The 14,310-nt window shown below is 36.0% G+C and overlaps 1 protein-coding gene across 1 annotated transcript; it reads left to right on the forward strand.

Annotated features, from left to right (window-relative positions):
- Nucleotides 1–299: 299 nt before the first annotated feature.
- LOC131990722 (alpha-tectorin-like) lies at nt 300–12,976 on the forward strand. The gene is made up of 10 exons (XM_059355837.1): nt 300–339; nt 638–720; nt 1,677–1,916; nt 2,031–2,114; nt 8,325–8,505; nt 9,419–9,484; nt 10,038–10,225; nt 11,140–11,294; nt 11,396–11,638; nt 12,338–12,976. Exons 1-10 carry the CDS (start codon nt 300–302, stop codon nt 12,690–12,692), a joined length of 1,635 nt encoding a protein of 544 aa, XP_059211820.1. The 3' UTR covers nt 12,693–12,976.
- Nucleotides 12,977–14,310: the final 1,334 nt, after the last annotated feature.

Genomic DNA, 14,310 nt, shown 5'->3' on the forward strand with positions numbered 1-14,310 from the left:
CATCTAAAGACCACGAAACGGAGATTCATCCTTTCAAATCGATGTACAGTTGGCTTAAAAACTAACAACTGTAATTCATTTTGAGAACCTATGATTTAATGTATTTAAGATACAGTAAGTAAGCTTTTATTGTAATAACCCTGTGCAGTGTGCAAGAACGTTCACATTCAAGAACTTATGATTCATATAAAGAATACTTCCCATACACTGAATGTATTTGTGCAGTATGGAATTGAGGTTTGATTGAAGTGAACTCCATCTCTCTCAGCTCTCTTAGCGTTTACTGCCAGGCCTCTATCATGACGAAGCTGGGTAAATTGATGATCCTCCTGATGGCAGGTAAGAAGCCACTGAAAAGTTTCCAGTGCTTTAGAATGTGTTTATCCATGAATTCAATATAAAGGGTACATTTCAAAGAAGATGACTACAGACATTTATGAATAAAATAACATATTTTTGATTGAAACCAGCTGACTTTTTAATCTACACAGAAGAAATTGAGCTTGGCAGTTTAAAAATGTATTTTATTAAATAATTTCATTTTTTACAACCATAATTCATGTCATTTTATGTCAGAGGTCTGAAATGGTAATGAAGTTGGTCTTGATAAATAGATTTGTGATTTGTCTTCATGCAGTCATGCAGTCAGTCTTTGCTCAAAACGCCTTTAACATCACACCCATGTCTCTTTATGGCAAGAGATTCAGTTATGCAAATAAGGTGAGTATCATGACATCAAGTTTAAAAAATTCACTCTCATGTTCGCACAGAAAATATGAAGCTATACAGCTGGTGGTAGAGGCAGTTTCTTTGATATTTTACTTAGTAGAGAAACTCCATTAAAGTATACTTGAAGTATCAAAACACATTTTGAAAGGTGTTCCATTTCCAAATAAAGTATGGATATACTTACATATATAATAGAATAATACTTTTTTACAATGTATATTATACAATAGTCTTACAATCAAGGTGCATTATGATTAGGCAGTTTAACTTTGAACAGAGCCAGACTTGCTGCCTTCTGCTGTACCCCGAAATAATATATACAGGTCATTCATACCGGCTGCAATTCAACAGCAGCACCACATAATGCAGCACTGTTCATACCACCTGGTCACTTTACTGTTTATTTGCACTCTCTCCATTTACATCTGACCAGAGAAAGAATATTAGGCCTTCTGTATATTACACTGTGTATATCCTCTGCATATATATTTAAATATATTTATTCATTGATGTTCATACTACAACATGCAACAACTTATTTAACCTATTTAACAGGCTAAAATAAAATGTGCAAAATCTGAAAAAATACAAAGAACTCACAAAAAATATATATTAATAATAAATAACAAATAGAAGCCATATAAGTCATTGTATGCATATAATGTGTATAGAATGTATGTATATGTATTTTTTTAAATCTGTCTTTATTCTGTTTTTTATATCTATGCGTCTGTATCTTGAGCTGCTGTGACGACTAAAGTTGCACCGTGCTCACCATTTGAAAGAATGCAGGTTAAAAGCACATCTGCATTGGCAATTACAGAGACTATAGTTAATGTGGAGGTGAAGCTTAAGAACAACAACAACAAAAACATACAAAAAAAAATGAATGTATTTCCTGTCATGAAAAGACTTCATGTTCTTGTTATTTGTGTTTCTCTCTTTAGATTTCGGTGACGATTGGTTTTGGTTCGTCGGTAGCCGAGGCAACAGCTTCTACACCTCGCTACGCCATGTCTGCTTATTTCGGAGGAACCTATACACTCCTTACTTGTGCAAAAGAGGCTTTCCTTGGAAATATTACAGCACTTCGTGCCGCTTTGCCAACCTTCCAGTCCGATCCACTCGCCAATCTGAGCTCAGGAACCTTCACCATCAGTCTGGCGACTAGCCGCAAAGGAGACAAAGTAATCATCTGTTTCATGTTTTAAATTATTGGCTATCCAGCATTTTGAACATTTTAAGTTTGAGTTTATTCCTAACTATTTTTTCTCTCTCTCTCTTCTGTTTATGGTTTTCAGATGGTCAAGATTCAGCTAGTGGATTTTTCTGACGGACAATCAGCAATGTACATAAAGTCGCTGAAGGGTTACTCTAAAACACTTGTAAGTAAAAGTTAGACATAACTTTAGTCGCAGCGATAAGCATGTTAATTTGATTCTAACCTGAGCCCAGGTAGCGTCACAAGAACCCCCACAGACTTCTCTAATAATATTGATTTTTAAAGAAAAACATCACCAGACTTAAAAATGTGATGATTGGTTTTACTGATATGTATTGATATTAGAGGTGGGAATCAGCAGACGCTGCACGAAATGATTTTATCTCAATACTTGAGTCACAATGCGATATTATTGTGATTTTAAGGATTTTGCGATATGTGAGTATTGCAATACAATATATTGCGATTTAACTGTTCAATCAAGAATTTTCTCACTTCAGTCTTTTTATTTCTCCACAATGAGAGTCAACGGTAGATATTGATACTTGGCGGGCATTAATTGATGTAATATTGCCACGCAAAATATTGCGATACTATGCTGTACCGATATTTTCACCCACCTCTAATTAATATTTCTTTCTCATACAAACCAGTGTGTTATTATTTTGGTTGTGTTTTAAAAAAATAAGAAATTGTTAAATGGCTTAAAAAGTAGTTGGTGGAGTGCAATTGGTTAAGGCTAATGAATAACTTAACTATGGGAAAGTGCAGCTCCTTTAATTTGTCTACCCATTCATATTGATCCTGCTAGTTTGGGAACTGAACTGGCTGCCTTCTGGTCATATAGTCACAGAGTAATTTAAAGCTCAGGTCATGCTGTCGCTGTCTTCCTGAATTGTCGAGGAAATTATATGTACAAATACAACTACAGTTACAGCTTGAAGATGGGCACACAACATTAGAGTCACCAGTTTGTTACTCTATCAGCTGTGAAGATATAGCACTGAACAATGGTCATTCATCACTTTATAATTTTAACCTGTCAGACATTTGTGTGAATTCGTCATTATAAGAATATGAATTCTAGAGGTAGACCAAAACATACCTTGCAAGGTTACAGTTACTTACTTTTGATTACCAAAATTGGATCAATTCATCCTTGAGTATAAGTATACATTAAAATACGTGCCAAATATTAAGAAATTCACTTCCTGGAGATTTTCCGATCTTGAGAATGGGACGTTCTGTCAGATGGATGTAAAAAGGGTATACAGGGTAAACACTTTTCAATCAGCATTACATTATTAACATTGGTTTTTGTCTCTTGCTCTTAGTATGTGTTCAGTTTATTTAGAGAAATGCCAACAACATACAAACGCTTAAATCAAAAGCAAACTTCAGCTGGAATATACGTGGACACAAGCGCTTGCGTGGATGACGGTAAGACCTGTACCCACTGTTCTTCATTTACTTCCCTTTTCTTACTTTTTAAAAACTAGTGAGTGATGATAAAGAATTTCGGAAACCTCGTCTTACCTTCCAGGGTACCATTACCTTCCTGGTTTTATGAAAAGAGTGGGATGCGAGAATGTATTCTGCAATGGATCTGACCCCGTCACTGTCACTACCTGTGGGCCCCGTGAGCAGTGCAAGGATGGGTAAATATGCTTACTTTATATTTGGAGTGAAGTTTTAATAAAGGTTTGACTGACTAGTTTAAATGAAGTGTACAATCTGGACTATGGTCGAATTTTCAGACAAAAGTAATTTGCGACACAAAACAAAGAACTGTTGAGAAAGCGATACAGATTAGGACTACAAGTAACGCCTAATGTCATTTTTGATGATTCTTTCCAATTTTTAAAGATCTATCCATTTCAACCGATATAAAACTTGAAACTGCATCAATTTAGCATTGCAATTTAAAAACTGAATCCCAATCAATGCATTAAACCCTGATCTTTTCACTGTTAATAATATTAATAATAATCATAATAATAATAATAATGACAAGTAGCAATACAGCTTTTATTTATCCAATCATGATGTCAGTATATTTTTTATTCATTTGAAGGTCACAGGGTGATTTTTTTAAAGTATATATATATATATATATATATATATATATATATATATATATATATGAAGTAGGTTTGTTAGTCACGACATTTGTCTTTGCAACAATACAGCCCAGTCACCAACAAAGTCTTTTGGCATTGTATGTGTATGCCAACCAAAGATATGTTGATTGATTGATATGTTGATTTATACGTCTGGTTTGCATCCTAATATTTTAATTATTATTAGTTTATTTAAAAGGGGACAGTGCAATTTCATAAAACACATGATTACACATGGTTACAAAAAAGCCAGAGTTTTCATCTGTAGTCCCCTGGCCATGATGTAAAAAAAAAAAAAGAAGAGAATTACGAAACAAACCAAAAAAAACAACAACAAAAAAACTACGTACAATATTCAAAATACATATACAAACACTTACGATACAATTAAGAAAAAATACAACATCACATAGGTTTTTATTGTTATATTTTTCTTTAACCCTTTGATGCACAACATATTGACATCCCTTCTAACCCACAACATGGGTCAAAAATGACCCACATTCATTTCCCATGATATTTAATTAATATTTAATGCTTGCTGTGTGTTTCTGTGCTCTCTTTTGATATCAACTTATTTTATGATTGAATATTCCAAGTATTCTTTAAATATCTTGTTTTTGATAACAACAGATCATTATTTACATTTTTCTTCTCATACTTTATGAAGAAAAAAGTTTTTGTATTATTACATAGCTAACAACTTGGCTAAGTAGCTTGCTAAGCTAACTACTTAGCGAAGAAGTTAGCTAAGTAGTTAGCTTAGCAAGCTACTTAGCTAAATATTTAGCCAAGAAATTAGATAAGTAGTTAGCTCAGCAAGCTACTTAGCTAAAAAATGGATATGGGTCACTTTTGACCCATGTTTGTGCATTAGAAGGGTAGTGACACAAAAAGGGATTTTATTCAAAAATGAATCAAGGAAAACATAAAATTATGAGTATGATGATCAAAAACAAACAAATTGAGGAAAACCTGGAATACTGAATGATGAAAATAATTTATTGCAAAGATATAGAACATAAAAACTCTCTCGGGTCACTTTAGACCCATGTTGTGCATCAAAGGGTTAAAGAGATACAGATAGCACCATAATGTAGCATTTATAAAGTAGAGTGACTTGCATGAGACATATTTGAAAAACATGGTCAAAATTGCATGTCAACATCGCAATACCCTGACTTTAATGTTTAGAGTAAAGGCTAATACAATCTCCACAAGAACAGAGACATTTGTTCTCTCTTCCACAGCTGCAAAAATAGAATGATGCCATTCTTTTCTTGCAGCCCTGGGAGAGAGAACACATTTCCCTGTTCTTGCCACATCATCTGGGCAGAACTTTGTTCTTGTGTGGTGTCCAAGAACTATTGTTTGATTGGTCAGAAATTTGAATTTTAATGAGACGTGTGCTGCAGTGGGAGGGCCCTATGACGAAATCCCAGGAGTTCTGCAGTGGAGTTTCTTGTGAAGTATGAAATGTCCTGGCCAGAAAGAACTTTTCTTTTGTTCTTGCCACCTCAAGAACAAGAACAAATTTCTCTGTTCTTGTGGATTTTGCAAAGGCCTTTATTCTTAAAAAACCTGATATCACTCCATGGCCCCAGACAACACGGGTTGTCCATCATTCATGTTTTTAACTCAGAAATATTTATTATTTTAGAGTTATTAGATGTCTTTTTTTATTTTATTTTTTACATTATACAAGTGTGATCACAGGCTAAAATGCACATAATTACACACATTCTTTATGTTTAAAATTAGTGAAGTATTACATTAGGTTTGAAGTAGGGAATCATTCCCCTCAAATTTATGTGAACTGCAAATTACGTGATCCATTTTTCTGTCTTGTTTGTCAGAAATAAAATGACACAAAATATTTGCCTCTTTCCATCTACAGGGGTTGCTACACACCTAAAATTTGCTCTGTGACTGGCAGCACGATCATTGTTAATTCCACAAACACACAGTACGTGGTCCAGGATCGGTGTGCATACATTCTAGGGGAAGTAAAGCCAAACTTTACACTATCTGCAGTATTCCAGGAGCGACGGCGTAAAGATGTGCCACTTTTGGACCACTTGATTCTATCACTGACCGAAACTGGCAAAGACATGTATTTTGAACAAGGTGGAAGAGTTCGGGTAAGTTGCCAAAAACAACAACAACAACGACAACAACAACTTGAATTTAAAAATGTTTTGAAATACACCCACTGTAAATCCTCCTTTGATGAATCACTGATGAACATTACATGCCAGGGACTGCAGTTTTTAGACTGTTTTGAATCCATCAGTTTGACATTCTGGGGGTTCAATATTTCATTTTTATTTATTTTTATTTAAAAGGAACAGCTGACCCCCTTACAGTGTCTTTTAGTACCAACCAAACGCTGAACAAAACAGTTTTAGCTGACCAAAAATGTTAAATTAACTTTCATGAAGTGAAAACACAATGTGAAAGGGTCAAAGTTCTAAGACAGAAAATACATCGTTCTTCTTGGTAGTGACCAGTCAATCACAAGGTAACCGCACCCAACAGAATTCCCTGCTTAATTGTCTGTTTTATTGGAAATGCCATAATTGACTAAATAAGCATCATGCTGTACCACACATTGACTGAGCCAATGTTTCTCTCACCTATCTGCTGTGATGTAGGTTGACGGCCAACTTCTAAATGACACTGTTCAGACTGTTCATGGTGTGATGTTGGACAGGCAGGCGTCCGGAATTACTGTCAAAATATCTCACTGGAAAATCTTTTTTGATGGCTTCAATGCACATATGATGGGTACAAAAAACCTAAATCTATCTGGATAAATTATTTCATATATAGTGTATTCTACTATTTGCCCTTTTCAAAGTTGATGTAAGAATGCCAGCTGTGTATTAAGTTCAAAGTTTGATCATGTAACCGGAAATGTCTCCTGATATTATCCAGGACCAGATATGGAGTCCGGTGTGTGTTCAGGTTCCAAACTGCTCCAGGCAAAGTCGAACCGAAGTGCTGCTGGGTAACCTACGACTTAGTCTTAACACAATGCACCGACTGATATTACCTGTTAACTAGCTGGTTAGAGCTTACATTTATTGGGCTGTGCTATTTTTCATCCCTTAGCTGTGACGCTCCACCAAAAAGCGACCCTAAAATCAACTGCAATGACCAGGCTGCACGGTAAGAAGTGACTCATCTAAACAAACACCCAACTCTCCTTTCATCCTTAACCCCTTTGTCCCAAAAGACTATATTAGGTATGGTCAGGAAAATAGTTCTGACTGGTTTAAAGTCACAGACATACTTTTGGCTGGTATCTAACAGTGCAAGTGTGAAAAGTTTTTATCACATGGAAATGAACACTTAAATCAATCATTAAAATCAGGATTTGTTTTTGAAAAGTAAGGGGGAAAAAAACTTGTGTTAATAACACTGCGTTAATTAAATACTTGACTGTACTCCTTGTAGTTTCTGAGCTACAACTATTTTTCATAGTTTTCAACCTAACAGTGCACCACAGGAACGAGTTCTTCAACCCAGAAGTAAATTAGCATGTTAGCGCCCTGGGGTCTCTCCTCTCAAACTCTGTGAGGATTTTGAATGTGTTGGTGGTCAGATGCCTGAAATAAGGTCTGTGCACAACAAAAGTTTAAGAAGTTAAGTTTGCATTAGTAAATACCCCCACTTGTGAATTTTGAAGTTTTTATGTGTCCTTAAAAAGGCAGTTGCTAACAAGTGGCTAAATGAGACTACAATGGTTGTTAAACATCATCACACAGATTCTCACTAGTCCGCCTAACAGCCTCTAGTCCTGTTTTTCAGTGCTCTTGCAAACTCTTGTAGATTGTAAATTATGTTAATAAACAATTTATTAGGCTACAGAATTGCTAGCTTGTCAAAATTGCTGGTTAGCTTGTCGGAGACCGTCTGAAGCTAACGTTAGAGACGTTCAAGTCATGTGACCGTGGTGTAGGTGGATTCAGCATGACGTATAAAGGAGTATAATGCATAAACAATGGTCCTGTGTGCCCAAAGACTATAGCATGATAAGAAAAACACACTTTCCAGCCAAATGGTTCAATAGATTTGGAATATCTGAGCTTCAGCAAGCCTAGACAATTACATTTTTTAGTTGTGGGCTCATTCAACTTTCATACATTATATTGTGCCATGACACTGTTATCAAACAAGTGATAATTGTTGTACTTTGTGCATTTTCCCCATCTCTGCATGGCTGGAACAGCTGTGATGTCCTGTTACAGCCGCCCTTTAATGTCTGCAATGCAGAAATTCCCCCAGAGCATTACGTATCCAGCTGCAATCAGACTATGTGTAACTATCCAGCGATGGACGAAGTCTACTGCCAGTCCATTAAGGCTTATGCCCAGGCCTGCAGTATGCTGCTTGGAATGGACCTAGACTGGGAGTCAACCACCAACTGCTGTAAGATCCTCATTCAGTATCACTTTTCTTATTGACAGAACCAGTTTAAGTTGGGGTTAAATGCACTGTGCAAAACCTTCAGTCTTAATGCTGGAGCTTAGTTCCATTATTTGTAGTAAAATATACAGAATAATTTGGGTAAAAGTATATATGATAGTGTGCAATATAAATTTGGTGCATGTTTGTCTAATTTTACTTCACTTGGTCATTTCAATTGGTTTGCTTTTTTAAATTGTTTAATTCTTTGCAAGTTTTATTTCTTTCAGAGTACAATTTTTAACAAATGAAAAAATAAATATATATATATATATATATATACGTCTTCACCATGTCTACCTGTCTCTGAGTTGCTGCCATGTGATTGGCTCATTAGATATTTGCATTAACGCACAGTTGAACAGGTGTACGTAATAAAGTGGCCGGTGAGTGTGTACTTCAGTTATTACAGGTACTTTTACTTTTAGTGCTAAATGTATGTACATTTAAGATATAATTTAAAAAAGTGTGCTTCAATATAGATGCCATTCGGTTCAACTACGGTGTACTGAAATTAAATAGACTACAGTAATCCTGCAATACTTAAAGTAGCATTTTCAGTGTATACACCTCTTATGGCATTAGAATTAATAAAGCCTACCGATATTTGCAAAAAGTGCACTATGATTTATTCCTTTTAAGCATCAGTGAACGTCCAATTTCAGTTGATTGTTATCAAGTCCTACTTTTAACACACTTTCACATGGGATTAACAAGTGCATGAATAAATACTCAAGTAAACGCAGTTAACTTTTGAAAATGTTCCACAGGGCTTTTTTCTGTCCAGTCAAGACTACATCACAAAATCTGTTAACATCAACAAAGAAATGTAATGTGCCTTTTCCTAAAGTTTTTGTTCTTGTGTGTCTGTCTGCAGCTAGTGACGCCTTCTGTCCAGAGAAGTACTGCAGTGGTCATGAGTTTTGCGGAAATAAGAAGTCCGGTGAAACCCGGTGTTTCTGTCGGGCCATTTTTGCCTCCAACTACATTTCAGCAAAGACTTTTGGTAGAGTGGCATGAAAAACACATCTATCTATCTATCTATCTATCTATCTATCTCTCTCTCTCTCTCTCTCTCTCTATCTATCTATCTATCTATCTATCTATCTATCTATCTATCTATCTGTCTGTCTGTCTGTCTGTCTGTCTATCTGTCTATCTATCTATCTATCTATCTATCTATCTATCAGGATTAATCCCTCACATCTACTAAATAGGTTATTTTTAGATTTATTTTTCAGACAATAGATGAGCAGAAAAACTCAAAAAGCACCTGCTGATACATCTTAAAGATAGAAATTGATTTTATTTATGCAATGAACCTGTTTTGCATTTTCTGGTTTATTTATTTCTCTCCCCTGGATTCTCTGTATATCTCTACCTCCATACTATCTTAGAATAAAATACTTTAAAGATTTGATTCGATTAAAAGCACATGATAAATATATTTGAAGGTGACTGTATTTACTCACTTCTTTGTCCGGTTGGGTGTTCAGGTGAGCCGACAGTCTGCGATGGTAACTCCGCCACTGTTGCGATGGCTGAATGTTTGCTGGTGGACCACGGCATCGACCACTCCAGGTTACACCTCAATGACCCGACCTGCACGGGTGACTATGACGAGCAGAGCCACATGGTGTCTTTCATCTTCACCAGCAGCAACCTCTGCGGGACGGAGATTGTGGTGAGCGCTTTCTTCTGGATTTTTGCTCTTAACAAGTGTTAGAGCGTAAGCTTTTAAAGCTTACAACTCTCACCCGGGCTCTTTTTCCTAAACTTGGTCTTACAAAACACTCAGAACAAATGAATAAAGTCATAGCCAAAGGCAATGCTCAGCGCTGGACTCTTCAATGTGACCTGATGGCACCACAAGACAGAGTGATTCCAAACTTGCATATCTCTTCTCGGGTTTCGGCGAAACCCCGTACAATGGGTGGGCTCTTTAACGCAATTGGTCAATTTGTCTGTGGGATGACTTGGTTACCACCTCCTTAACCGAGCATCTGGAGATTTAACATCTCACTGACCTTTCAAACTTTATGTGTGTGTCTGTTGCCTGCTGAAGCCTCCACATCCTTTAGATACATGTGATCTATGAACTGGATCATAAACATATAGACTCTAAACCCCAACAAGGGGTTGTGAAAGTACTTTTTGCATCTTTATCTCTGTCAGGATGCCAAATATGAATATACACTACCGCTCAAGAGTTTAAAAAGTCACTTAAAAATGTCCTTATTTTTGAAAGAAAAGCACTTTTTTTTTTTTTTTAATTAAAATAATACATACAGTCTAGACATGCTAATGTGGTAAATGAGCTGGAAAGGGCTGATTTCTGATGGAACATCTATTATATATTGTCTGCAACCATCACTCCCGTGTTCAAGTGGCACATTGTGTTAATCCACGTTTATAGTGTTCTACCCTTGTCAGTGTCTTTACTATATTTTTTTCTTCTTTTTGTAACTCATTGCATGAATAAAACAGTTTGTTTTCATGGAAAACAACAGACATACTAAAAAACTTTTGAGTGCTAGTGTACATCATTAGGGGTTTTTTTCACTGAAAAAATGTCTTCCTGTTCCTGTCACAATGTAGAAAAACAACAGCCAAATCATATACAAGAACAGCATCGTGTCGAAGAACGTATCTGCGCACGAAGTCATCACCCGCCACGACCAAATAGAGATCGACTTCTCCTGCTTTTACAACCAACCAGAACGCAAGAGTGTGTCCTTCAAGATTAAAGACAGGTGTGATGAGGCTGGCTGACCTTCACCTGGTTATTAATGTGCAACCTGTTGTAGTTAAGACAGCTTAAGTATATATATATGTGTGTGTGTGTGCTCTTTAGCTCCGTGGTGGAGACGATCGTATCAGGAATTTGGAATTACACTCTGAATATGAGCGCCTACACAGACCCCGGCCTCATGGAACGTATCGGGCCAAACACCGAGATCCGGCTAGACCAAAAGATCTGGGTGGAGCTGAAGACGACGGGGCTGGACGAGAAGCTCCTCGCCATAGTGACCGACTCTTGTTGGGCAACCAACCTGCCGTCACCTGATGGTCCGCGATATGACCTCATCAAAAAAGGGTGAGTAAAAGAAAAAGAAAAAAACGCGTTGCAAGTTGCTGTTGGATTATTGCAATGGCATCTTCACAGGTCTTAACAAAAAATCAATCAGGCAGCTGCAGCTGATCCAGAACGCTGCCGCCAGAGTCCTCACAAACACGAGGAAACTGGACCATATTACACCGGTCCTTAAATCACTACACTGGCTTCCTGTGAGTCAGAGGATAGATTTTAAAATCTTACTGCTGGTCTACAAAGCTCTGAATGGTCTCGGACCAAATGACATGCTTGATCTGCTACCTCTCTACGAAGCATCCAGACCCCTTAGGTCATCTGGAACTGGCTTGTTGCGTGTCCCAAAAACAAGAACTAAGTGGGGTGAGGCAGCTTTCAGTTATTCTGCTCCTCACCTGTGGAACAAACTACCTGTAGATCTGAGGTCTGCCAAACACTCAGCTCCTTTAAATCAGGACTGAAAACACTATTGTTTACTGCAGTGTACTCTTAACTTTAACACGTATCTGCTCTACTCTTCTGCCCTTTTCTTATCCTGCTGTATCTTATTTTATCTTATTTGTATTTTTATTTCTATTTCGATGTTTTAATTGACTTTACCTTGTGTTGAATTGTGCTATACAAATAAACTTGCCTTGCCTTGCTGTTGGAATCAACTGCTAATGCAACTTATCTCATCATGTCTATTTTCCTGTTTCTGAGTAGATGCCCAAACAAGGCTGACGAGACGGTGATGATGCAGGGAAATGGAGTCGGATTGTCCAACTCCTTCTCTTTCAACATGTTCGAATTCGTCGGGGGAAGTAACGAAATCTTCCTGCACTGCCTTGTGGAACTGTGCCCCAAAGATGGCCCAGCCTGTGCTCCGGTAAGCAGTAGGGTTGTCAAAAGTATCGATACTAAAACGTTGTATCCGGATACGATACTCATTTTCAAAAGTATCGAGTATCTGAAGCTTGTTATCACAGTTGCAGTTTCTTTTTGCAAAACTGTTTTTTATTATAAATATTTAACCTGTGGTTCTGTTAATTTTTTTTTATTTTTATTATTATTAATTTAAACAAAACACAACATAAGTCACCAATGGACAAACCCTGTAAAAAAGAAAAAAAAGAAAGAAAGAAAAAAAAGAACAACAACAACAAAATCACAAAACCAACCTAAATAAATACATAAAACAACAATAATAAATAAGAACTTTAACACATTTAATAACATTAAAACTAAAACTAGACACAAACAAACATCAAACATAATTACCACATAAAACATACAGTATATCAGTAAACTTAATAACCTAAGAGAAAATATTCTGTTCTGTTAATTTTTACATGTTGCATTTTCTTGTTTTATAAAAATATTCCTGTTAAATTTTGGGGTCTTTGTTTTTATCCTGGTGGTATCGAAAATGGTATCGAGTATCAAATATTTTCTTGACTATCGATATCGAGTTGAAAATTTTAGTATCGTGACAACCCTAGTAAGCAGTGATGGAGGAAATACTCCCTTACTTCAGTGAAAAAACAATGTTATAATATCAAAGTACAAGTCCTGCATTAGGGTTTTAAGCCTAAATTGTTCAAATTAAAATATAATCTATGCGAAGGTGGAAGGAAGTTTTATTGAACTTTTATTGTTTACTGCACTAGAATGGTGAGCATTACTTAAAGAATTCTATCCTATTCACATGACATTTTCATTTTAGGCAGTATACTTATGATAAAGGTACTTATGGAATCTTTTTTCTTGCAGTTATGCGGCAAAAAAAGGCGTAGATCTGTCAGGTCTCCATCTGCAGATAAAAACCCAGCCCTCATCACTATGGCCTGGAATAATGTGCTGTGATGTGGTATGTATACATTTTATATCTTTATTATATTCAGGTGCATCTCAATAAATTAGAATATGACGGAAAAGTCAATTTCCAGTAGTTTAAGTCAAACAGCCGCAACCAAGTATTGAGTCATATAGATTGACATGCTTTTCAGAGGCAAACATTTCCATATTAAACATACTTTTTAAAATTGGTATTTTGTAATATTACATTTTTTGAGACACTGAATTTTAGGTCTTCATTAAATGTAAGACATAATCATTATACTTACAAGAAATTAAATAAATTAAGACATGGAATGTTTAATTATGTGTCTAATGGATCTATATGTGTTATTTCCACTTTTTGAATTGAATTACTGACATAAATAAACTTTTCTATGATATTCTCATTCATTGAGATGCACCTGTATTTGAACCTACATCAGAGACAAAGTTTAATTCATGACTAATCACAGTTGTTGTTGTTTTGTCCTCTCAGGTGATTCCTGATTTTGAGCCACATGAGATGATATACCTTATTTCTTCAGAATTCCTGGGGTGCTGATTCAATCCAATGATTAATGCAAATTTTAATGAAATTTTTTGAAAATTAAACGTAATCATTAATGAATTAATAGTGATATAATCAAGTTAAATGTCCAATGATGAACAAAAACAATCAAAGCAGGGTTTCGAGGGTCTTTCTTTACTGTATACTCTCATATATATATATATATATATACACAAATTAAAGTACACAGCATAAATGCTACTATATTCAGGGTATAGAATTTCAGTTGTTTTGTGACATGAAATCAGTCTTGGCGTGAGAAGGTTTTGAGATCCAGTGGGAGAAAAATACT

This window comes from Centropristis striata, chromosome 18 (assembly GCF_030273125.1).
Source record: "Centropristis striata isolate RG_2023a ecotype Rhode Island chromosome 18, C.striata_1.0, whole genome shotgun sequence".
In the NCBI taxonomy this organism is placed as follows: domain Eukaryota; kingdom Metazoa; phylum Chordata; class Actinopteri; order Perciformes; family Serranidae; genus Centropristis; species Centropristis striata.

Coding starts and splice junctions, on each gene's coding strand:
- LOC131990722 (XM_059355837.1), top strand. CDS start 300: ATGACGAAGCTGGGTAAATTGATGATCCTCCTGATGGCAG. Junction 340..637: donor GATGATCCTCCTGATGGCAG/GTAAGAAGCCAC, acceptor GTCTTCATGCAG/TCATGCAGTCAGTCTTTGCT. Junction 1,917..2,030: donor CTAGCCGCAAAGGAGACAAA/GTAATCATCTGT, acceptor TATGGTTTTCAG/ATGGTCAAGATTCAGCTAGT.